A 26,107-nucleotide genomic window follows, 5' to 3' on the forward strand; every position below is an offset into this window, starting at 1 on the left:
GGTAGACAATGGCTTGTTTGACAATGTATGCTCCAAAAGTTTCTGTGTAAGTGGCTAACACATATTTCATACCACTACTAACAGCTCCTCCTGGTAAGTGACTACATATACACAGAAGTGTTAAGTTGCTCATTTTAATAAACTGTACTTTTGGTCAAGACACAAAATTTTGAAACATTACTAAAAATTCAGTTATTGACTGTGCAGCACAGAAATATCACGACATATTCTATTAATGTTATTATGCTCGATGGAGCTACTGCTATGCACAACATCATGAATTGGTAGGCCCATTTCCCATTCTATACAAGTACATGACATAAGAACAGACGTTAACAGCTAATTTTCCTCATTTGGAGTGCAAAACACATTAAATCTGGAGGTTCCTATAAAAGCTCTCGTTAGCAAAAATAACAAATGGCATAAACTCAAACACAAGATGCTAAGCTTTTTTAGCCATAAAAACTTCTGAGGAGAAGGGAAGTTACGTTCAGGTTTGTATGCTAAAGTAAATATTGCCTTAACACAGTGTCTTTCCAGAATGATAACTGAATCACACTACAATGATTTTTTTTTAAATTCAATTTCAAAAACAATTAAACAAGTTCAAAAACAAATCTCTCTCTCAACCTGCTTAAGTTCAACTATATTTTAGTTCAAGTATGTAGAACCAATAATATACCATTCTGCTCGAGGGAACTGCTTTATGATTTCTTCAATGATCGGCCGATAACAGGCATCCCGCTCAGCCTTGCCATCTTCACTCCAGTCTCTTACAAACTGCTTAATGGTGGACTTGAGTTTGTCCATGTCAAAGGTGGATGCTGGTTTTAATCGTCCCAAGTCAGTCTATTATAACCAAAAATAATCACATTAACAGATGGGAGAAAGGCTCATGGAAATTAATAATCCATTAAGAAAGACCTGTTGCAAAAATATTTATATTTCTCTTCTTGAAATATTTGTTTTGTTCAGCTCATTATGTTAATTAATTAGAATTACACAGAAGTTACAAATCAAGAATTCACCTTTCTGATCATCCTCTGCATTAAATTTTCAAATGAATTCTTGCTCCTATGTTTGTGTCTGCTTTTCCATATCTCCTTCAACTACCCAATGAACCTATTCCTAAACTCTGACATAGCCTTGCTTTTACCAGTTGATATGCAAATGAATGCTGGATTCTTCCTCAAATTGTGGCACAGAATTCTTCAGTTAACCCAAAATATCAAATGGGACATTGTCTTCCTATTCTTTATCATACAAAGCAATAATTCAACACTGCTTGGTACTACACTAAATGGCAATCTAAATTACATATGGGACTGAGAATCAATCTAGTCTTCTAAGTAAAGGCAGAAGATTAATGGCAGTCTAAGTAGTTACTCTGCATATGAGCACCTGCTGCATCCAGTCTTAAATTTCTTGCTTTTAAATGTGTATACTGTACAGCAATCACTGAGAACGTCTATTTTGATATTTTTTTCATAATCTCAGATGTCTCTATTTTACCTCTATAGTATTATCTTAAGCAAAATATTCCTAACTTTCAGTACTCCTTATATTTCCTCATGCACCCAGTGAAATATATCCCCTTCAACGTTAACACATTTGCTTCATGGAGCCCAAACCTGTATGCAATGCTTCATCTTGGTTCTTATTAAGGTTTTAGAAAGATTCATTATTGTTCCTCAATTTTTATATTCCATCCCATTTTTATAACCACTGACATTCCAATAGTTTGAATAACTAAGTGACTTTTCTTGCGCTTTTAGGTGCTGTTTCTGAATGCAAACCTGAACCACTCCCTGCTTGATACCTCAAAATTTCCCTGTCTTCAACTCTACAAAAGGTGGTTCATTTATCATGCAAAATAGCTAAATGTATACAAATGGTGAAATAACATTACCCTGCTAAACTTGCTTTGATGAACCTGAGCTCAACACCTTATTTAAATATATATTAAATTAAGAAATATGCAGCAAAGGTTGGTAATCATCATGTACTGTCCACCCAAGTTCATTTTCCAGCTGGGCTCACAACTTAGCACTGAAGAAATAAGGTTCATTTTCATGTTGTCCCATGATGGGATACAAAGGTCATTCTAATTGTCATGCCAGTTGAAATAATTTAATGAGAATCTCAAAACTTGCAACTTGTCAGTTTAATGCTACACTATTTACCCACTGAGAAACAATAATTAGTGATTTTATTGGAATTGATAGAGCTTCAGAGACGAGAAATAAAGCCTCCATGGCATTTGAATTAAAGCCTGTTATCTAACTTTAGAGTTTGGGTGACATCAGTTAACTATATCATAAGGTCACAATATTTAATAAAATTGTAAAGGACAAAGAGTCTTATTTTAATATTGTACAACTATACTAACCAAGTTAGGAAGGAATACCAAAACAAAATGTTGCAAAATTAAATATCTTGAATAAAATCAGCAAGAGTTATACTCAATATGGCAGGCAGCATATGTGAAAAAAATAAAGTTAAGTTTTCAGGTTGATGACCATTTATTAGCACTTTTATCACAGCTAATTCTGATGACAGGTTATTGACTTGAAACATTAATTCTGTCTCTCCACAGATGGTGCCTGACCTACATTATACTCTGCTTTTATACCAAAATACTGCACCAAGTTTGCCGAGGATAATTTTGATCACACATGCATAAAAGTACTTAGACCTGCTAAGAACACGGGACACAAGTTAAAAATGCAAGCAAATCCAATTATTTGAAGGCAACATAGAGGTCAGTTTTCAAAAAGTTACATTTATGCTTCACTTACCTCCATGTCAATGAATCCATATTCTTTATTTTCAAACATATGATTGCAGTTGTTTATGATTTCTTTTAGTATTTCATAGTTATGTTCAATACACTCTCTTAATTTTTTCACATGAGGAAGAAAATTAGGAAGCAGCTTCCGATGAGCTGCTGGAAGTGACCGGAATTGCTTTTCAGAACGAGTTACCCTCTCATGTGCATATATCCTGTAATGTGAAATTGCATCATAAATAAGCTTAAAAATTTTGAACATATTTGCATTGACAAAATCGCTTAACTTACAAATTATAATGCTCTTGATGCTTTTAACTTACATCTAAGTTTTAAATATTTTTTATGAAGTCTTTACTTATAATGATCACATTTCAAAGCATAAATTTATGGTTACAAGTTTCTATATTTGACTATATTGCATTAAGAAATGAAAAAATATGCTTAAAACACAATAGAATCCATTAATTGTTGTGCACTACATATCAGGTTGAAGTCCATTCCAAATTTGGAGGAAATAAGTAATTAGCTGTCAGAATCAAGTACCTATGACAGCCTTTTCTAAACCCATCTTATAACAGTCTGGCAGGAAATAGCGAAAGTGGTGCTGGAAAATGTGAAATTCCAAAAGGGGATAATTACAGAGAGAACTACGGGTACATGTGCAGTTTGTTGAAAGTGTCAAGTGGCAAAAAAGGTTAAGAAAGAGGTTAAAAAAAAGTACGGACAAGGACACCACAACAAGTTGTATAAAACACTGCCTCGGGTACAAATGAAGTGTTGTTTACAGTCTGGGAACTATACTTTTGGAAAGGTATACTAGCTTTGGAGACATCAGGATAGAAGGTGAGATTGTTTTCCTTGGAACAGAGTAAGCTGAGAAAAGATCTGATGAATGTGTTTAAATTCATGGAAGGTACAAACTGAGTAGGTAAAGAAAGACTTAGAATGATAAGAATGAAGTGAGTGGAAAAATTCAAAAGTGACAGGAGAAAAATTATTTCTGAGTCATAAAAACATTAGTATAGAGGTTGGCCTTTGGCCCACCATCCAAACAGAGCATCAGCTGCCTATTTACAATAATGTTACATTGATCCCTTTCTTTCAATTCTCCCCTCAGATTCTAGGACTGAACCGCACTCTAAAGGTTAGATACAAAAGCCAATTAATCTACCAACATGCATGCACTTGGGAGGGAACCACAACTCCTAGAGGAAATCCATATGGTCACCAGAAGAACATGCAAACCTCACTCAGACAGGACCCAAGATCAGGAATGAACCAACACCTCTGTGGCTCTACTGACTAAACTAGTGTGCTTCACAGTGAGAGGTCAGGATCTATGATATAGTGGTAGTAATCACAGGGAGTTGGATAGTGAGCTAATGGAGATCCAAGAGATTGTGTCCTCTTTCTATACTGTAGCTGTGTTCTAGCTGCTCTATGATTATGCTTTTTTAATTAATCAGAGGAAAAAAAGACAAAATTGTAACAAAAGTTATACAAAAAAGACAGAATTATGAACAGAACAAACTGTAAAATTTTATGAGTTTACAGGTAAAATTATGTCAAAGACCTATCAATCTATTGTAGTTTAGTGATTTTGAATAGTTTCATTCAACACTGATTTTTTTTTTAAATGACTGACTGCATCATGCTCTTATGTTCTGAAAACTATGCCAACCATGCACTTGGCTTTAACAATTCTCAGATCAATGCCAATCACATGTTTATGCATACACAGTACAAAATGATTGCAATAATGCAACCAGTATAACTTAAGTTAAATAAAGTCTTCTTACATACTATATGGCAAAAAATTACTTTAGATTTTATCAGCCAAATGATAAAATAACTTATTTATTTGAACATTCATCACAATCCAAACACAAAAGTTTGCTAATCACCCTAAACTTGTGTACTCTTGTCATTAGCTCTAAACTATTTACTCCAACACCTTAGGTAACTTAAGCATGGTTCCCGGATTCCCTTGAGCCTTCTCTGCTTTAAGCAGAGTAACTCCAGATTCTGTTTCTGGTCTGTATAAACGTAATGCGTCCATTCATGTTCCATAGTTCTATACCCTGTCAAAAGCTTTCAAATATTTCCAAGGGTATGGTGCCCTGCCCAAAGCAAGCACTAACATTTTACATAAGTTTAGTTTAGTGCATTGGTAAATCCAAATAGAATGTTTCCCACTTCTATGTTAATGGAAAAAATATTTCAACCCATCTGCACAAAGTATTCATATTTTAGCTAAAATCCTGCAAACAGGAAACATTATTTTCGATAAGTAAACGAAGTCTAAATTCACAGCCCAATATGTCCAAATGAAATTGCATTTCATCATCTTGACAGTGACAATGAACAGAAAACTTCTCGTAATGATGAGCCAATTTATTTCTGCAATTCAGACTTATGCTAGCTATTATTTCTAAGATACCTTCTGGATAGCACATTTCCTATTGAAAAACATATTTCTCTTGCTGAACGACATCATATAAATTTTAAAATACGCACATTGTAAATAGTTCAACAAATCGAAATACAAGGAATACTAACCAGGCTAGAAAGATAACCACGAACCACACTGAATTTTCCAACATTCTAATTTGAAACTCATATCAACTGTGAATCACTTCTGACGTGTATAAAATTCACATTTCACTTTCCTCACTGTTGAACGCACATTAGTTACATTTCATTGCTTTCATATAACCCTACTCCCGAAGACTTACAAGCTGATAGGTTAATTGACTGTGTAAATTGACCCAAGAATGTATGTGAGTGGTAGAATTTAGGGACAAAGGGAATATGGGCAAATTAAAACAGGATATGTATAAACATGAGGAAATCTGCAGACGCTGGAAATTCAAGCAACACACACAAAATCCTGGTGGAACGCAGCAGGCCAGGCAGCATCTATAGGAAAAATAACTCGGCGTTTTGGGCCGAGACCCTTCGTTGTTAGAAGTTGGCACCAACTTGTTGGGCTAATAGTCTATGACTCCATAAAGCAAATAACATAAAACAAGCAACTGGTACCTGAAATGCCTGAAGTATTTATTGTGTTAATATAAATGACACTACCATAAAAATACCAAAGAGCATCGACATTTATCAAAATTCAGCATTATACTCTTGTGTATTTGTCACTAAATACTTTAATATGCTGCTGCCACAATACACAATTTTAGATAATTTTAGACACATTAGCAAGTAATGATGATGTGATAATAGGTTCAAAGCAACCAGAGATGGGTTTAGAAACAGCATATTCAATGAAAAGGACCCTTTTCTTGAATAGAATAACATACCTAAGGTGAGATAAAGAAATCTCTTATCATTTAATTGAAATTTGAGCCTGATCACCTGCATGATATTCAGCTCCATTGTTTAACTAGGGGTAGAGTTTATTTAATAGTTACATTTAAAATACTGAGTGCAGAACTTAACAGAAAATGGCCACTTAAGAAAAGGATAGCATAAGAATTAAGTTGGAAAAAACATAACTGATAATTGATTTGTGCCTTTCTACCACAAAGCTGCAACACTGCAAGGAATTTCACTACATGAATGTATTTCAGATGAGTCAGTAACAATAAACCTGATGTCGATCTGCTAATCACATTTAAAAGACACCATGAAAGGACAATAATTAACTTGCATTTTTTGAAGAATAAACTACAAGTGTTATACAACATATCTGAAAGACCAACAAAATATGCTTTTGGGTTATTTTCAGAAGTTATATAATTAAAATTGCAACTACAGTTCAAGTTTTTAGAATCCATGTAATATGCTTTCTTAAAGATTCTATTTCAGCAACTTATTATCACTTTTAATAGTTATATAACACAGCAATATAGAATTCTTGTTTACAAATCCATGCAAAATCTTCACTTGAAAACTTAGATGTCAAGTCAGACGTCAGACTGTGCTACTGGGCACTGCTCCTGTGATTTTAATGTCCTTCACTTGAACAAACTGGATACAGTTTAATGAAATCAAGCATTATTATTCTTCATATGGATGAGGATATTGTAATTACAACTCAAAGAATGCCAAGCACTTCAGTGATCTCACAAAGCCTAGTTTTCCACTATCCATACACTATCACCTCACTAAAGCCAATTCATAATCAAAGTGTATGTCTGACAGCTAGTTTAAGCATGAAACATCAGCATTCTACTGATACTTCATGTCATCTGCATATCCTTCCTTAGTGCACCTTAGTGCTTTTACATGATAAATAATCCATGAGTACAACTTCATGCCTCCATCTTAATTTGTGATTTATAGTTAAATTTTCCTAGTTATGTCTGTTGCTACTGTCCCACACCATTTAAATAGATTGATCTTAGAGATAGGTCATTATTACAGGAAAGTAGTGAGAAAATCTAACCACTACAACTTATCAACTAATCATTTTGATTCTTATTTCAAGTAGGCTGCTGTACAGAGGTTATGCAACACTCTAAGAAAGGCTGTTTTCAATATGCTAATACCTTATATTCTTGCATTTAAAACTGGTGATTTCCATTGGAGAAATAGATTAGTCAATATTTTGCATTACAGCTTCTCTATGGTACTTAATCTTGACTGCATTCTAGCCTAGTAGAGACATCCTCTTTCCCTACTCTCCTCCATTTATATTTTCTTTTGTTGCTAACAATGATAAAAGGTCATTGATCCAAACACAAATCATGGAAAAATTATGTTTCAAGAAAACTGGACCATCCCAGATGGAGAAAATGAACAAACACAGCCAGAACTTCATTAAAGTGATGAGAGTACCTTAAACTACCCATTCAGGCAGTATTCCGAATCTTATCCATTCTCTGAGTGATTTTTATTTTCAACTCTAACCTTTTATCAATTATTTCAAATTAATGCTCTCTGATTTTCAATTCCTATGAGAATAGGTTCTTTCTATTTAAGCATATCAATTTTACACACCTCAATGTACTCAATCTTTCCTCTTCACTAAAATTTTCCAATGTTAGCAATACCCTTATAAACCTTCAGTGATCCTCTCTAGGGTACTGATATCCTATCAGCAATTTGACGATTATGATACTGCACAAGTCTCAAGTTGTGGCCTGAATAGCATATGAGCAATTCCAGGATAATCTCTGTACTTTTAAATTATGCAATTTTGCTAATAAAAAACACCAGATGATAATTTTCAACTATTTCTTTGACCTGTTCTGATAACTTTTCAGGATCTGTCTATACTTATTTCAAATCTGCTTCTCCAAGAATCCTATTTATTATTTTCTTTCTATGCTATACCTCACCAAATGCAAAATCTCAAATATCCCCAAATTATGTTCAATTTGCAACATTCCTCCCTAACTTCACTCCACTTTTATCTGAGCAGTGTTGCTCCGTCCATAATTGGTGTCTGATCATTGTGCTTCTATCATTTTCTACCTTTTTTCTCCAATTTCTTGCTGTTTCAAATTCAATGTTCATAATTTTGATGGGAGCACTAGCACCCTGGAACTATTAGTTCAGATTGAGTCATTCAATTTTAAAATATATAAATTTGAACATATTCTTAGCATTATAGACTCAATATTTAAAATCAATGCTATTTATGCAATTTTATTAGATTTAATTTGCATAGCTTTAGTGCATGCAAAAATACTTATTTTGACTTCTCTAAATAGCTCTTTTCATAGCTAGTTAATATTATTTTCCAGTGTATGGTGGAATGGTAATGGAATATATGCAAAATCTCATTTCACAAGACATCAGTTTATTGTAATGGATACTATTATGGTAGAATATTAAAATTAATTTTTTTCAAAATCTTTCCCTGATTTCTCATCTCCAAATGTACTATTTTACTGACAGGAATTTTGCACTGAATTACCTGTCTCCTTTTGCTAATTTCCATAACATACAGTATGTGTAAAGGAATTTTTTGGAGAATTGATGGGATCCATTGACTGAGGAATCTATAACAAAAGGAGTATTGTCTAATCAGAGCCAGGCCTTTTGGGAGTAAAGCTTAAATAAACACTAATATGCAGTCACAGGCAGAATCTGGAAAAGTCTTCCACAACCATAATTGATGCTTAATTATAAAGTTGAGATTGATATGTTCTTAATAACATGATTGTAAAGGGTAAAAGATAAAGACATTTGTAGTTTTGGTCACAAGTGAGCCATAATCTAAATGGCAGATCAAGGTCAAATGGCCAAATTTGGCTATGGTACTCCTGAAAGATTCTATTGTGTCAAGTATCAGTTATTGGTATTTTTAGAAATTAAAGGTGCTCTATGACAAAAGTGCAGAAGTGCCCTAATTTTGAAATTTGATTTGAGAAGCATTCTAATAAAAGGCAGATTTGTGGTGAATGAGTACCAGAGATATTAATGCTAACAGATTAAAACACAGTCAATCAGTACTGTCATTTATTTCTCATACACTGTGTAAACACTACAAAGCATAAGTAAAATATTACCAAAGCCTGAAAGATTAAAAAAGCAAAGAAACAATTGAAAATTATATATTTTATTTTTAAAACAGTTCAGTTATAAAACAATTATTTTAGATAAAGTTGGATCACCTAATTTAGCAGAGTTGTGCACTGAAATTATAATTTATAAAATAAAGAAAACGTTAATTATTCTAAAATCCCCAGCCATAATAATAATAATGAGTAGATGGGCATTAATTATCAGTTACAAATTGGCTTAAGCTCTATCCTAAAACTGCATTAACGACAGAGGTGATACAAACACGAAATAGGGCTATACATAGGTGACATGAAGAATCACAATGATATTCCTTCAATTTGAACCAAGACTTTGTAATGGTGTTCTCTGCCTTTCCATTCCGCGAAAAAAGCTAGCATTTCTTAAGTTTAGATAGCCAATCGGCGAAATTACATTTAACCGTGGTACCAATTGCCCATACACCAATAAATATGTTATGCTATTTGAGGAAGCCCACCACTGAAACCAAATAATTACTACATTCTTTTCTGACAAAGGGAAGACTCGGGACAAATGTTCAGATCATTAACAATCTCCGAGTAACCAGCGGTTAAAGACCTGCCGGTGCCAATGTCAGTCTGGCCTTGCGACCGGCTACCCTCTTCACCTCCTCTACCCCGGAGCTCAGGCCTGAGTTGGATTCGTGTCTTACCCACCCTCTCTCTGTCGGTTGCCGGCTGTTTTGTTTTCAAGTTTACCTATAATATCTAAAAGCATTAATGATTTTCCAGAAATGCTCTTTCTCCAGCCGTTCCTCCTCGTCCTCTTGCTGCTTTGCCTCTTTTTCTTCCATGGGGCAGAGATGGTCCCGCTCGTTCTCCATCGCTTCCCCCCACCGGCAGCGTAACGACGCCTTCACAACCACGCCACGAAAACGGCGGCACAAACGTCATACGCTCGCCACAGCGACACCCGCCTACTCGGAGGATGCACCACTACGTCCAGCGCTGAGGAAGCGCCAAATCTGGGCGAAACAGCGACACCTGCCGGCCAGGAGGATCACTGAGCAATTCCCGAGATCGCACAAAACACGGAGAACGGGAGGATGGACCTGTCAAAATGCTCTTATTTTGGGTCAAAAACTTATTTATATATCAGACGTTTCCTGCTGTGATGTTGAAATAAGTATTAACAATTAGTTCTTTGGTGCTACAAATGGACTTTTGAATTATTTCTGAAATAACATTAATTCCGAAGTTCTTCAGAAAAATTCCAGGTAAGAAAACAGTAAATAATAAATTCACTGCAAATGATAAAAATCAATTTTTAGAGGGTTCAACAGGATTATGGAACAATAACCCAGTAAGCAGCAGCAAATACAGATATATAAATACAGTCAAGCAATCTCCTTGATTTTAATTAACAATCGTGGTGGACCCTGTAGTTTATTATGTTTATACTAAGAAGCATTTGATGAAGTTCAACACTATTAATATTGGCATACAAAGAGAAATTTACTTATGAATAAAACAATAGGATTACTGTCAGGAGACTTACTCTTGGAACAGCTATTGTTTCTAATTTACATCAATTATTTCGATTCAGATCAGTTAACTAGATAAAAAGTGCAGTGAAGTTAGAGGACGCAGACGAGAAACTCCACTCCTTGGAATGCATGAAAATTCATTTCTGTCCTCTGGGATTCTTTGCTTAGTTTAAACTATGGATTAATAATACAGAAACCTTAATTAACAAATTGGAGACGTGAGTTCAAATCACACTACACCATGGTTAATAATCTGGAATTTCCTTATTTTTGAAAAATCTGAATAATAGTGCCAAATTGCCTGACTATGTAAGGATACATTTGATTGACCACGAAAATGGTTGGGGTGTCCAGGGAGGGGTAGTACAGGTGAGGAGGCTTATCGTGTCCATTCCAGGGCAGCTCACTCACCTTTGGATCCCACTCAATTCTCACCTGTGGCTCCAAGGGACAGCGGCCACAGCCCGGTACACCACTTCCACAGGCGAGCGAAACTGGGTATGGGTAGCTGACGGCCTTGAGTCATGGTGAGATTGGGACATTCCACGTTCCAGCATGTGAAGTCAGCTCCAGTGTAGTGGGCGGATGAGATTTAGAGTGAGAGCCAACAGCTGGGAAGGCTGCACTGCAACGCTCTATGAAGAGCAAAGGGCACGACAAGGCACAGAAGACGTCATGATTCACTTCCAGCAAGGACGCTTATTCGTACTACTGGACTCGGATTTCTGAGGTCGAGAGGGGAACTGCCCCAGTGCAACAGCTTTTCCACTTTAAATGCTCTCCCGCACAGATTTCCTCTCATCGTCGGTTACCCACCAAAACAAGCTTTTCAAATCGTATCTGAACTGTTGTGTTAAAACAGAAATAAGCCCAGCAGAATGCCTGGCACCAGACGAGGCACCAAATTCGGGAACAGTAAAGCTGGTCCCAGTCCAGCCAACCTTGCGTTCTTTCACCCAAGAGTTAGTGTCTAAATTGGGAGAAATATCCTATGGACTAGTAAAGCAACAATGTCACCCAATTGCATCAGAATCATACTTCACAGGTAACATGCCAGGCTTCTCCATTACAACACTGCTTAGGTCCTGTCTCAGCACAAGTGATGGAATGGTGGTGTAGCACTGAGAATCTTCAATGACTTACAACATGTCAAAAATGGGCCAGGATATCAGCACTTTGTCAGCTAACATCTTCCCTCAATGCACTCTAAGAAAGTAGAGAGGTGCTGGCATGCCTTCTTTGTGTTTTCATCTGTGTGCTGCACTCAAGACAGGTCATCCAAGATGTAAATGCCTAAGAATTTGAAACTACTTGCTCTCTTCACCCAGCATTATATACATGTCACTATCATTGTGCTAAAAGGTGTGAAAGTTCAAAGCTGGCATCCAGAAGCTTGTGTATGACCAACACATCACCAGCAGCAATAATGGACATACCACCACTTGTATCTCATAGTTCTGCTGATACCTCAGTGTATCACATTTCTACATTATGCCAGGGGATTGATGCTGGTTTAATGAGCAGACAGGGATATAGGAGGACCTGTATCAAATGTGGCACACTTCTGAAGCTGTAAAACAAGACAATGTGAATGCTCACTCAACAGCAAAAACACCAGAAAACAGATAGTTAAGTAATCCACCAACCAACAGTTCTATCAAAGCTTTGCAGTCCTACCAAACTGACTGGTGTACAATTTCATGCTACAGTCAGAAGTAGGATGTCCAAACTGATTGCATGGAATTCAATTCCAGTCATAACTCCTTAGAAAACGAAGCAGCCCATGTACTGCTTTTGTTATTGAAACACAACTGAAATTTTTTTTTTAAATCATAAAATGATACACACATTCACCATTTCCATGTTGTTCGGTGTTATTTTAGAAATGACTGGATGCTTGAAGAGGACATCGTTTTCTACAAAACATTTCTTTTGGAGTAAGGCAAGGGAACATGGCTCACCCAGGACATAGTTTTATCATACTGCTACTAAAATAGCATGCTGACAAGGTAGATAAATGACCTAGCTTTATCTTGAGGCCCTGGTCCATGCTACCAACTCTAGTTTTGTACTATACAGATCAGCATTGTTAAAAATAGCAGTCCCTGATCTTCCCAGCTATTCAACGGACATTCCCAACCCCTACCCCCAACTCACTCATTGGCCTGCCCTCAATTTCCTCAGCCCTACCTCTTGCCTTCCTCTTGCTGATTCCAATTTCCACCCCAAATGCTCAGTTACTTGTCTCCAATTTTAATGTCCCATGGCTATGAAAATGCATGTCTTCCACTCATCCATTCTCTACATCTTTGAACTTACAATCTCATGTCTCTTTTCCTCCTTACCTCCTGACACACTAGTTTGCCAATCCCAATATCCCCTCTCCTTGTACTGGCTTCTGATTTTCTGGGCTTCATGCTTCCATTACTCCAGCCATAGCAATGGCCCAAATGGGCTTGTAAAATCCTCTCCAGAAAGAACCTGTCCGGATGCTGGAGCAGGATTCAATTGCAGACCCAGTACTGTGTACACAGTGATATTGAGTAACAAATCCAAAGGTGCAAATGAAGTCAGCATCAAAGTTCAGGCAGAGATCAAAACTTCCAGATAAATCCAAAAAACCAGAATCAGGAAACAAAGTACAGTTACAAATGCTGGAAAGGTTTAAAAAAATCAATGACACAATCTGGCAACAAACAGCTTAAAACACAGGACTGAAATACACTGAGCAATAAACAGAGAGGCAGCTGATAGGTGGAGCACAATTAGACACAGGTGGCAGCAATACAGGTAATAATGAGAAGTAGATGAGATGGAGTACTCTGTAATACAGGGGCCGGAGAAGAGCAGGAACAGGAGTGCATGGCAATACAAAACCACAGACTGACAGTGAGGGGGAAACACACAAAAAGACAAGAGTTCAACTGGAGGTACTGACATAAGCCTAGGTAGTACAGCTGCATTATGTGCTAAAATGTCTTGGTCAGTGTTTGTACAAATGTATTAATATAATATGCAGAAATCAAAATTGGGATTGAGTAAAGATAGGTTCTGTAATCTTTATTAAATCTGTTTTCAAGATTTGCATTTTATAGCAATCACAGTTAAATACCATCTTGTAAGTTAATTCACACATTCTTCACAGTGGTATTCAATAACCATATGTAATTTCAACTAAACATTAACAAAGACAGTAAGGCCAATGTGGACTTTGCTTTGACTAATAATTTTTGTATTCTGCCAAAAATTGTCTTGTAGCTACCATAGTGTTGTAAATAGAATATGAGAAGTTATAAAGTGTGTGCTACATGGCCAGTAAACAGACTGCAGACTTAGCTTACCTAACTGTAGTATACTCAAAAATTTTAATAGGGCTGATATTAGAATAGGAACGATAAATAAACTGCCATTGTGATAAGGCACAATGTACAATATAAATGTATTTTTTATCTGGGCCTTTGAGGAGCAATTAGAGATTGAAATAGTGGAGAAGAAAATTAAACTTGAGTAACGATTAAGCTGTGTTTTATTTTGGATAGTATAGACAAATCAATGCTAAAATATACCATCAGACAAAGCTTAATCATGAGTACAAAAATGTACAGAGAGGTGTAATTGAATCAAATGTGAGTATAGAACTGGGAGAGATACAAAAGACAGGCTATAATGGTGGTGGGAAAGAAAATCCAATAGAAAAGAAAAATAAAGTAGGTTTGGGATAGGTTAAAACATGAAATTAAAAAGATATAGACTGGGAAATGGGTGAGTGAAAGGAAAGATGTTCTGATGAACAGAAAGGGAATAAATTGTAGATAGATAGATAGATACTTTATTCATCCCCATGGGGAAATTCAACATTTTTTTTCCAATGTCCCATACACTTATTGTAGCAAAACTAATTACATCCAATACTTAACTCAGTAAAATATGATGTGCATCTAAATCACTCTCTCAAAAAGCATTAATAATAGCTTTTAAAAAGTTCTTAAGTAGTTTACTTAAATACATTGAGTCCTAACCCCGGCACTTTAACATATCTTACTCCTGGCGGTTGAATTGTAAAGCCGAATGGCATTGGGGAGTAATGATCTCTTCATCCTGTCTGAGGAGCATTGCATCAATAGCAACCTGTCGCTGAAACTGCTTCTCTGTCTCTGGATGGTGCTATGTAGAGGATGTTCAGGGTTTTCCATAATTGACCGTAGCCTACTCAGCGCCCTTCGCTCTGCTACCGATGTTATACTCTCCAGTACTTTGCCCACGACAGAGCCTGCCTTCCTTACCAGCTTACCAGCTTATTAAGACATTGTAAGATATAGGAGCAGAATTAGATCATTTGGTTCATTGAGTTGCTCTGCCATTTGATCGTAGCTGATTTATGTTCCCTCTCTACTCCATTCTCCCCATAATCTTTGGTACCCTTACTATCCAAGAACCTGTCAACCTCCACGTTAAATATACCCAGTAACTTGTCCTCCACTGCCAACTGTGGTAATGAATTCCGGCCAAATAAATTCCTCCTGTTCTAAAGGGAGTTAAAAGAGTATGATAGATATGTTGATTATCAACTGTGATGGAAATAAGGAGAATGGAAAGTGGAGTTGGTGCATAAATAATTATACCTGTGTGGGGCAAAGCTTATTTATAACTGAGATCCAATACTTACTTTAAATATAGTATAATTTATGTTTCGTTCTTAGGTTGTCATATACAGGGGGGCAGTGTGGGTGTAGTGGGGATAAACTCCCATTACCTATTAAATGCTCTCAACTCAAATAGCTATGGACAACCAAATCCAGTTCCTAAGCTACTAAGCCTCATGGAGCTGCTTCTACTGGCAGGAGAAGTAGCAAAAGTGGGTTACTGGTGCCTTAAAACCAGTCACTACAGATGGTTGGCAGCTCAGCTAAGATAAGGAAAACTCTGATCTCAAACCTCCACTGCCTTGTGGCTACACCCTCTCATGGGAAGTCTTAGTGCTGGTGCCAAACTGTATTGGTCTTTGCCGCTCCCTTTGGATTCATCAGCTGTGTGGAGAGGGATAGCCTACTGCATGGGCAACAGCTTGTTCTCTTACATACTAGCTTACGAATCACGTAGGCCGCTAGCATGCAATACCCACGGTCAACCTCGGCCAACTAAGGGCCTCACAATTTATGCTTGCAGTAAAGCATTGATACTTAAGTTTAAAATGATGGTGCAAGAACTTGCAGCATTACAGGTGCTCAGCTGAGAAAAATAATTGTTTTCAAAGGAGAGTGATCTGAAAAACAAAATCTAAGCTTTGTAGAATATACAACTCTGTGGACTGGTTGTGCACCACACTGCAGCCAGAAACTTGGTGTGAGTCAGTAATAGGACTAGTATGTCACTGTATTGGAGGGAAATTTGAATTAATCTTTATTGATTCACCTTTTGAGACCTGTACCTTATTGATATCCATACTTGCCCTTGAGAAGTAGAGGTAAGTTGCAATTGTGAATCACTGTCACGTAAGAACATTCCAAAATTGAGACAAGATGAAAAAATATTTTGAGTTAGGGAAGTGCAACTTGGATGGAAATTACATGTAGTGGTATTCTCATTAACATTGCTCTTTTCCTTTTTGGGATTAAATATTACAGATTGATACGATGCTCTTAGAGAAGGCAACATTAATAGCTGGAGTGGATGTTACAGATGATATACACTACAGCTTATGTATGCTAGTAATGGAGGGAATGTTTAGGGCATTTGTTATTAAAGTGGGCTACTTTGTTCTGGACGGTATCAAACCCGATGAGAGTTGTGGAGATACAGATTCTAGGCAAGTGGATTTATGCCCTGTTAACAGTGGAGAAGTTTCTGGGTATCAGGAGATGAATCACTCAGCACAAGATACCCAGTTTCTGAGTTACTCATGCAGTTATGGGATTTATTTGGCTTGTTAAGCTGAGTTTCTGATCAAAGTGTGCAAGAGTGCAACTCTACAGCAAGTTTTAGTATGCTCCCTCGTTGGAGATCAATATTGCTTGGCATTTTTGTGGGATCAGAACATTTCGAACAGGGCTTCAGTAGGATTGTAGGATGTAGTCAGCACCAGAATTGTGATTACATTAGTGCAAAAAATTACAGGAGAAAGTGGAAGTGGTTTAGGTAGATACAGCAACAACATATAAAGTGCATTTGGACATCTCCATGGAGGGATATGGACCATGTATAGCAAAAGGAAATAGCTTAGATGGATGTTTTGGTGGGCATGGAGAAATTGCGGTGAAGAGTCTGTTTCCATGCTATATTACTCTATGGCTCAAAATAAAATAGAATTTATACAAATTCTCTCTAAAGATAAAGCTAATAGGTGTTGCTTAACTGGTGAAATTACATGACATTCCTAGATCAAGACTGAAGAAAGAAACATCACATTAATCTATTCCACCAAGTCCTAAAAAGCTGGGAACTGAACACACATATTGATATATTATCATTTGGTGTACAAGTCTAAAAATGATAAAAACTAGAGAATTACCATGACAGAATAACAAGATAAAACATTATTTAAGAGATGTGAAGACAGGAATTAAACTTTTGGAGATAGAAAGTAAGTCAGTGTAGGCAAGATAATCAATTATTAGGTTGTTTCTAAACTTGGTTATCCACATTCCAATGCAGTCCATGGATTTTCATTTGACTTTTTTCTGGTGAAGTTAGCTTCATGCTGAAAGCCTTTCTTCACTGGAGTTGTCAACTGTCTTTAAGAGACGACCATTACAGATAATTATCCACATTCAATGAATAACAGAAAGGACATGATACTCAAAAACAGTAAATTAGCATTATATCAAAATGAAGTATAGCTGAAGGCAAGATAGTTACATAGGTGGACACTTTTATTCAGTGCAATGAGAATAAAAAAATGTATATGGAATATCACTTGTTGACAAAATTGATGGGAATATCAACCTGGAAGTGATATCCAAGAAACTTTTTAAAAAACTAATAGTATGATGCATACATAGCACTTGAGTGCTTCTCAAGTCTGTGTGGGTATAAAAGAATACCACACTTAAAAATGAAAACAGGATTGACGATGGTGAATCAATTTCCTTAATTCAGGGAAGAATAAATTACTATGGTGCAAAGATGTATTTAATGTTTCTTTTAAATAATTATCTGATTTGCACTGCCTAAATTGCCTCTATTGTGAAGCTGAAGTTGTCCTAAATTTCAGTCCATGGAGAACTCTGTATACTTCCCTCTAGTGGATGAAAGAAATGTTCACAATTGGTCTGTTTTCCACTTTGCTAACTTTGCATCAAATTAGAAATGCCCTCTTGTTGCCATGGAATTTAATTCTGGAATATCTATCATGTGGCACTGAGACATGGAATTTCACAGCTCAGAAACTGACTCTTTGGCCCATACGTCCACACTAAACTCTTTACTCATCTATACTCGTCTTATTTGCCAGCACTGGATTTATATCCTTCTATGTTTGCCCATTCAAATGTCTAAGTGTCTCTTCAACTGTGATTTATCTGATTCTACTATCTCTTCTGGCAGCAATTTTTAGATATCAACCTCTAAGTGGGTAAAAAAATTCCCGTCAAATCGTCTTTAAAACTCTTTACTTTCATCTTATGCCTTCTTGTTTTTGATATCATGGGAAAAAATATTATGACTATTTACCATGTCTATGCCTCTAATAACTTTATAGATTTCTATCAGGTTACCCCTCAGTCTCCTTCACTCCAAGGAAAACAAGCCCAGCCTGTCCAGTCTCTCCCTACAACTAAAGTCCTTGCATTCCAGGCAATATCCTCCTGATGAATTTCTTCTGCACCCTCTCCAGTGTAACCATATCCTTCTAATAATGCACAAATTAGAACAGCACAAAATACAGCAGGTGCAACCTAACCAGTGTTATATAAAGTTGCAACATAATGTCTCAACTTCTACATTTCATGTCCCAACCTGTAAAAGTGAGCAAGCCATAGGTCTTCATTACCACCCTATCTATCTGTGTTACCCTTGTCAAGGAATTAAGGACATGAACTTCAAAATCCCTCTGTTTACTATACATTTTCTACCCCTATTTTACCTTGTACCTGTTGAGATTAAATTTAATCAAATAACACTACATTTCTATTTTATATATATCCTGCCATAGCATTAGACAACCTTCCTTGCTATCTACAACACCACCAATTTTCATATCATTCACAAATTTACTAACATTACCTCACACAATCACATCCAACATGTCAATATACATCACAATCAACACAGGTTCCAGCACAGATCATTGTGGTATGCCAGTGGTCACAGAATTTCAATAAGCACTCATTCAACATCAACCTCCTCATCCAATCTCCAAGCCAATTTTGGATCTAATTAGTCAGCTTGACTTGGGATAAGCTTACCCTACAGTCTATATGGACTTCAGTACGTCAACTGCTTTCTAAAGTCCATGTAGACAATACCTACCATCTTACCTACATCAAACTTGCTAGTTATCTCCACAAAAAAAAATCTCAAGTTAGTGAAACAACACACATAAAATGCTGGTGGGATACAGCAGGCCAGGCAGCATCTATAAGGAGAAGCACTGTCGACGTTTCCTGACAAAGGGTCTCGGCCCGAAACATCGACAGTGCTTCTCCTTATAGATGCTGCCTGGCCTGCTGCGTCCCACCAGCATTTTGTGTGTGTTGTTTGAATTTCCAGCATCTGCAGATTTCCTCATGTTTGTTCTCAAGTTAGTGAGACAGGATTTTCCTGACATAAAGCAAAGTTGAGTATATCTAACATTGTTTCCAAATGTACTTAAGTCTGATCCCTTAAAACTTTCTCCAATAATTTCCCGACCACTTCATCAGCCTGTGGTTACCTGACCAAATAAAGGACAAACATTAGCTTTCTTCCAGTCTTCTGGTACTTTCCTGTGTTTAACATTGGTGCAGAGATATCAATCAGGACTCTAGCCATCTCCTTCCTTGCTTCCCATAGCATCCAAGGATAGATCTCATCCAACCCAAGGCTGATCAACTATTATGTGCTCCATGGCATCTAATACTTTTCCTTCCTTTTTGTAATTTATTTTTTATTGAAGTTTATCATCAAACAAACATTTCCATAAGATGTATTTTTATTGAAGTCTGTCATCAAACCTTTCCATAAGATGTATTTCAGATACTGCACTTCCTTGTACTTAGATGTGCCAGACCCTCGACAATCCTCTTCCTGAATTCAATACCTTTCATGTCCTTCTCAATGAATACAGATGAGAAGTATTCATTTAGGACCTTGCCCACTCTTTCTCTGGTTCCTTTCTTGCTTCCCTCTGCCAGTCGGCAGAAGATACCAAAGTCTGAAAGCACATACCACCAGGCTCAAGGACAGCTTCAATCCCATTGTTATCAGACACTTGAACTGATCTCTTGTATGATAAAATGGACTCTTGACCTCACAATCTACTTCATTATAATCTTGCACTTTATTTTGTATATCTTCACTATACTTTTGCTGTAGCTTTGACACTTTATTCTGCATTGTTATTACCTTGTTCTGCTTCACTGCACTGTCTAATGATCTGATCTGTATGAACAGTATGCAAGCAAAGCTTTTCAGGGTACCTTGGTACATGTGACAAGAATAAACCAATAACAGTACCATTACATCTTGGGACTTCCCTTAATATTACCTGGCAAGGATATTTCATGGCCCTTATTTTATCCTGATTTCTTTCTTAAATTTTCTCCTATACCTTCTGCTGTTAAATAAGTAATTACAAAAACACATTTTTCAAGATGTATGTAGTAATCCCAATAAATATACAGTGGCTTCCAGTTAATTGGGCCCTTGGTTATTCAGGGCAGACTCTTAATTGGGGCAACAGTTAAAGAACGAAAACTAATCAAGAAAATTGTAAGGATTCTCTTCATGACACCATTGGGGCAGAAGAACATTGCCGAAGAAGTTCTCACTAGCGAGGCATGTGCACTTGTGTGGCCATTACATAGTACACTGTGCTTAGAGTGAACAGTTTTAAGTACCAAAAAAGAGAAAATCTGCAGATGCTGGGAATCCAAGCAACACACACAAAATGCTGGAGGAGCTCAGCAGCCCAGGTAGAATCTATGAAAAGAGTATAGTCGACTTTTCAGGTGGGTCTTTTCTCTTTGGTGGTTTTTGAGGTAGTTCGACGCAAAATCAGGACTGGAGAAAAAAATATGAGGAGTCAGAGTTAGACGGTGGGTGGAGGGGAGAAAGAAACACAAAGTGACAGGTGAAATCGGGGGGCGGGGGAAAGAGTAAAGTAAAGAGTTGGGAAGTTGATTGGTGAAAGAGATACAGGGCTGAAGAAAAGGGAATCTGATAGGAGAGGACAGAACGCCATGGAAGAAAGAAAAAGGGGGGAGCACCAGAAAGACGAGATGGGTAGGTAAGGAGATAAGGTCGGTGGGGGGGGCTGTTGGGGATTACCAGAAGTTTGAAAAATCTATGTTCATGCCATCAGGTTGGAAGCTACCCAGAAAGAATGTAAGGTGTTGCTCCTCCAACCTGTGTGTGGCCTCATCATGATAGTAAAGGAGGCCATTGACTGATATGTCAGAATTGGAATGGGAAGTGGAATTAAAATGGGTGGTTACTGGGAGATCTATCTGGCGGACATAGCATAGGTGCTCGACAAAGTGGTCTCCCAATCTATGTCGGGCGTCACTGATATACAGGGGGACACATCGGGAGCACCGGATACTGTAGATGAGCCTAAAAAACTTACAGGTGAAGTGTTGCCTCACCTGGAATGACGGTTTGGAGGTCTGAATGTTAGTGAGGAAGGGCATGTAGCCGCAGGTATAGCACTTGTTCTCCTTGTGAGCGTAACTGCTAGAAGGGAGATAATTGGGGAGGGACAAATGGACAAAGGAGTCACATAGCAAAACAGTGCAGGGAGAGGGAAAGATCTGTTTGGTGGTGGGATCCTGTTGGAGATGGCAAAATTACTGAGAATTATGTGCTGGACACAGAGACTGGTGGAGTGGTAGGTGAGGACAAGAGGAACCCTATCCCCTGGTGGGGTGGCAAGAAGTTGGGGTAAGGACAGACATACATGAAATGGAAGAAATGCAGTTGAGGGTAGCATTGATGATGGGGGAAGGGAAGCCCCTTTCTTTTAAGAAGGAGGACATCTGCTTCATCCTGGAATGAAAAGCCTCACCCTGAGAGCAGATGCAGTGGACATAGAGGAATTGAGAGAAGAGGATGACGTTTTTACAAGTAACAGTGTAGGAAGAGGTATAATCAAGGTAGCTATGGGAGTCAATGGGTTTATAATACACATCAGTAGATAAGCTGCTTCCAAAGATAGAAACAGAGATCAAGAAAGGGGAGGGAAGTGTTGGAAATGGACCAGGTAAACTTGAGGGCAGGGAAGCAGCACTAATGCAGTCATTGCTGTAGCATAGGAAAAGTTGGGGAGAGACACCAGTGTAATCTTGGAACATAGACTGTTCCATGTAGCTGGAAAAAAGGCAGGCATAGCTGAGGCCTACGTGAGTACCCATAACTACACCTCGTTTGGAGGAAGTGGGAGGAGCCAAAAGAAAAATTATTGAGAGTGAGGACAAGTTCCGCCAGACAGAGGAGAGTGGTGGTGGAGGGGAATGGAGAGCATTGAGGCCTTTAAATACTGTCAGTTGCGTGTGTTTGCATTCGAAAAGGAATGATTTTTGCCACTGATCATTGGCAAAAAATAAGCAGAAAGACAGTTCCAAACTGTTTTGCTTACTGTAGTTTCAAGCATTTAGGCTTCAGAATGCCAGAAACAGCTGGGAGTGAAAACGAAACGATATCATGACTTCAATAAGTTAGGAACTACAATGAATTTGAAGGTATTGACAATCATCTTGAATGTTACAATGAGAATGAAGATTTGGAGGATGCAATCGTCGATAGCATTGTATGAATGCAGTCTATTATCTGCACTAATGTGCACTTATTTTGTTCATTGAGTACACTGGATGAATTCCTCCATTGATAACTATTAGGAACTAATACATAATATTATATTTCTTTAATGCTTTCTAGTGTTCTAATTTGGTCTGTATTTCAGTTAAATACATAATTTGTTCCTCAGTTTGTCTTTTTTCCCATTTTTTTTACTGGTTCCATATAATTTTGGCTAACTGGAGCTTAATTGGGTCAAAATGTACTGGTCTCAATGTGTCCAAATTAACTGGAATTCACTGTATTTGAATAGATTTTTAATATTTTATTTAATTCAAACCAAACAAAAACACATAATATTCCTAATCTATGCCTCTTTTAAACTGCATATTATTGATCTGAAAGTTACGTATTAAATTTTCATAAACAGAAACATGAACCACAAGATAAAAGACAGACCTTGGAGCTTTTGAATTTCCTTTAAAAGATCATCATACACTTGAGTAAACAGGTCCTCTGGGGATTTTGTTCCATCCAAATAAACTGAGGAAAAATAAAAATACATGCATTCGGATCATTTGATGCTGCAGGTAATTTCCTGGCCATACCCTATAATATTTCAAGATTTCTTCAAGACTACAATTAAAAACTTAAAGAAAATTTTAACTGCCAGGGAAGAATTTGAAAATGGTAGGCATCAAAACACTAACTATCATTATATTGTCATTATTCTTCGTGTTATATTAAAAGAAATCTACGGACAGAATTAGGAGGGTAAAACTAGTAATCATTATGCTCAAGCTTATGCACTTAGATTTATGTGAATTTTTCTGCACATCCATTTCATTCTTTTGAAATAATAAAGAAAAACTGCAGGTCCTGCAATTCTTAAGTAATTGATTCTTAAATGATTACTTATGTTGGGCACTTTCTCTTCCATTTCCTTTCTGTTTTTGAGGTACATTGGCCACACGTGTCCATCAAAATTTCCAGGTGGGTCAGGGGGTTCGTAGGTTCTTAAACTAGGGAAAGGAAATTCAACTTACAATTTTATATAATTTGAAAATAATAATGTTCATAATATTTTAAATCACTAATTACCATCTTCGTCTCTTGCACTCCTCATATGGAATGGAGAGATAATAGCGTTGATTAAAAACATCATTCAGTGGCCTAAGAACATATGAAACACAATGTTATGAGTTCAAGCAGTGTTATGAATTCAATCAAATGCACCAACACAGTCAAATTGTAATTAAACCACAAATGATGATGGATTCCATTAAAATTAGATTAAGACAATTTTAGACCTTGCAAATGTTTTCTTCATGTATTGGCAGAAGACTATTATGAGCTGATTATCCTCCTCTAAGCCTTTAATTACTTCTGTTTCTTAGGAGGTAACAAAAGCAATGCAAATAAAACCAGGTCATCACACTACTGTGACACAATGAACTCAAACTCCCTTGGGCCACCCAAAGCCTGCTAATAAATAAAAATACTTTCTTTACAACATAGTTAATTTATAGTTTCTACACAATGGTTTAGTGGAACTATAATACAACACTTTAATACAATTAAAATACAAACCTCATTTCCAGAAAAGTTGGGATATTTTCCAAAATGCAATAAAAACAAAAATCTGTGATATGTTAATTCACGTGAACCTTTATTTAACTGAAAAAAGTATAAAAAAAAGATTTTCAATAGTTTTACTGACCAACTTAATTGTATTTTGTAAATATAAACAAATTTAGAATTTGATGGCTGCAACACACTCAACAAAAGTTGGGACAGAGGCATGTTTATGTTTGACAAACCTTATTGAATTTTTTGAAGTAGTTACGAGGAATGTTGACGAGGGTAAGGCAGTGGATGTAGTCTATATGGACTTCAGCAAGGCCTTTGACAAAGTTCCACATGGAAGGTTAGTTAAGAAGGTTCAGTCGTTAGGTATTAATGCTGGAGTAATAAAATGGATTCAACAGTGGCTAGATGGGAGATGCCAGAGAGTAGTGGTGGATAATTGTTTATCGGGATGGAGGCCGGTGACTAGCAGGGTGCCTCAGGGATCTGTTTTGGGCCCAATGTTGTTTGTAATATACATAAATGATCTGGATGATGGGGTGGTAAATTGGATTAGTAAGTATGCTGATGATACTAAGGTAGGAGGTGTTGTGGATAATGAGGTGGGTTTTCAAAGCTTGCAGGGAGATTTATGCCGGTTAGAAGAATGGGCTGAACGTTGGCAGATGGAGTTTAATGCTGAGAAGTGTGAGGTTCTACATTTTGGCAGGAATAATCCAAATAGAACATACAGGGTAAATGGTAGGGCATTGAGGAATGCAGTGGAACAGAGAGATCTAGGAATAACAGTGCATAGTTCCCTGAAGGTGGAGTCTCATGTAGATAGGGTGGTGAAGAAGGCTTTTGGAACGCTGGCCTTTATAAATCAGAGCATTGAGTACAGAAGTTGGGATGTAATGTTAAAATTGTACAAGGCATTGGTAAGGCCAAATTTGGAATATTGTGTACAGTTCTGGTCACCGAATTATAGGAAAGATATCAATAAATTAGAGAGAGTGCAGAGACGATTTACTAGGATGTTACCTGGGTTTCAGCACTTAAGTTACAGAGAAAGGTTGAACAAGTTAGGTCTCTATTCATTGGAGCGTAGAAGGTTGAGGGGGGATTTGATCGAGGTATTTAAAATGTTGAGAGGGATAGATAGAGTTGACGTGAATAGGCTGTTTCCATTGAGAGTAGGGGAGATTCAAACGAGAGGACATGATTTGAGAGTTAGGGGGCAAAAGTTTAAGGGAAACACGAGGGGGTATTTCTTTACTCAGAGAGTGATAGCTGTGTGGAATGAGCTTCCTGTAGAAGTAGTAGAGGCCAGTTCAGTTGTGTCATTTAAGGTAAAATTGGATAGGTATATGGATAGGAAAGGAGTGGAGGGTTATGGGCTGAGTGCGGGTAGGTGGGACTAGGTGAGATTAAGAGTTCGGCACGGACTAGGAGGGCCGGAATGGCCTGTTTCCATGCTGTGATTGTTATATGGTTATATGGTTTACCATTGTGTTACATCACCTTTCCTTTTAATAACACTTTTTAATTATTTTGGAACTGAGGATACTAATTGTAGTAGATTTGCAATTGGAAATTTTGTCCATTCTTGCTTGATATAAGACTTCAGCTGCTCAACAGTTCGTGGTCTCCGTTGTCTGATTCTCCTCTTCATGATGTGCCATACATTTTCAATAGGAGATAGATCTGGACTGGCAGCAGGCCAGTCAAGCACACACACTCTGTGTCTACAAAGCCACGCTGTTGTAGCCCATGCAGAATGTGGTCTGGCATTGTCCTGCTGAAATAAGCATGGACGTCCCGGGAAG

The 26,107-nt window shown here is 37.2% G+C and overlaps 2 protein-coding genes across 15 annotated transcripts in view; both read right to left on the minus strand.

Moving 5' to 3' along the window:
- carnmt1 (carnosine N-methyltransferase 1) overlaps positions 1 to 10,149 on the minus strand; it is a 53,735-nt gene extending 43,586 nt beyond the window's left edge. The window contains exons 1-3 of the mRNA XM_073069989.1: positions 9,997 to 10,149; positions 2,799 to 3,003; positions 683 to 849 (exon numbers count right to left, since the gene is read on the minus strand). Coding sequence (XP_072926090.1) covers positions 683 to 849; positions 2,799 to 3,003; positions 9,997 to 10,121 — 497 coding nt within the window. The 5' untranslated portion in view covers positions 10,122 to 10,149. The remainder of the gene's footprint in view (positions 1 to 682; positions 850 to 2,798; positions 3,004 to 9,996) is intronic.
- Positions 2,892 to 26,107, minus strand: part of LOC140740646 (nicotinamide riboside kinase 1-like) — a 55,909-nt gene continuing 32,693 nt past the window's right edge. For 10 of the 14 annotated variants that reach the window (XM_073070037.1, XM_073070002.1, XM_073070071.1 and 7 more), the window contains 4 exons: positions 23,814 to 23,885; positions 23,628 to 23,734; positions 23,172 to 23,255; positions 19,466 to 20,133 (listed from right to left, as the gene is read on the minus strand). In XM_073070037.1, the coding sequence (XP_072926138.1) occupies positions 19,952 to 20,133; positions 23,172 to 23,255; positions 23,628 to 23,734; positions 23,814 to 23,885 (445 nt within the window). In that variant the 3' untranslated portion in view covers positions 19,466 to 19,951. The other 4 variants (XM_073070096.1, XM_073070088.1, XM_073070105.1 and 1 more) reach the window with 4 other exon arrangements.

Source organism: Hemitrygon akajei, chromosome 2 (genome assembly GCF_048418815.1).
Source record: "Hemitrygon akajei chromosome 2, sHemAka1.3, whole genome shotgun sequence".
Lineage (NCBI taxonomy): Eukaryota > Metazoa > Chordata > Chondrichthyes > Myliobatiformes > Dasyatidae > Hemitrygon > Hemitrygon akajei.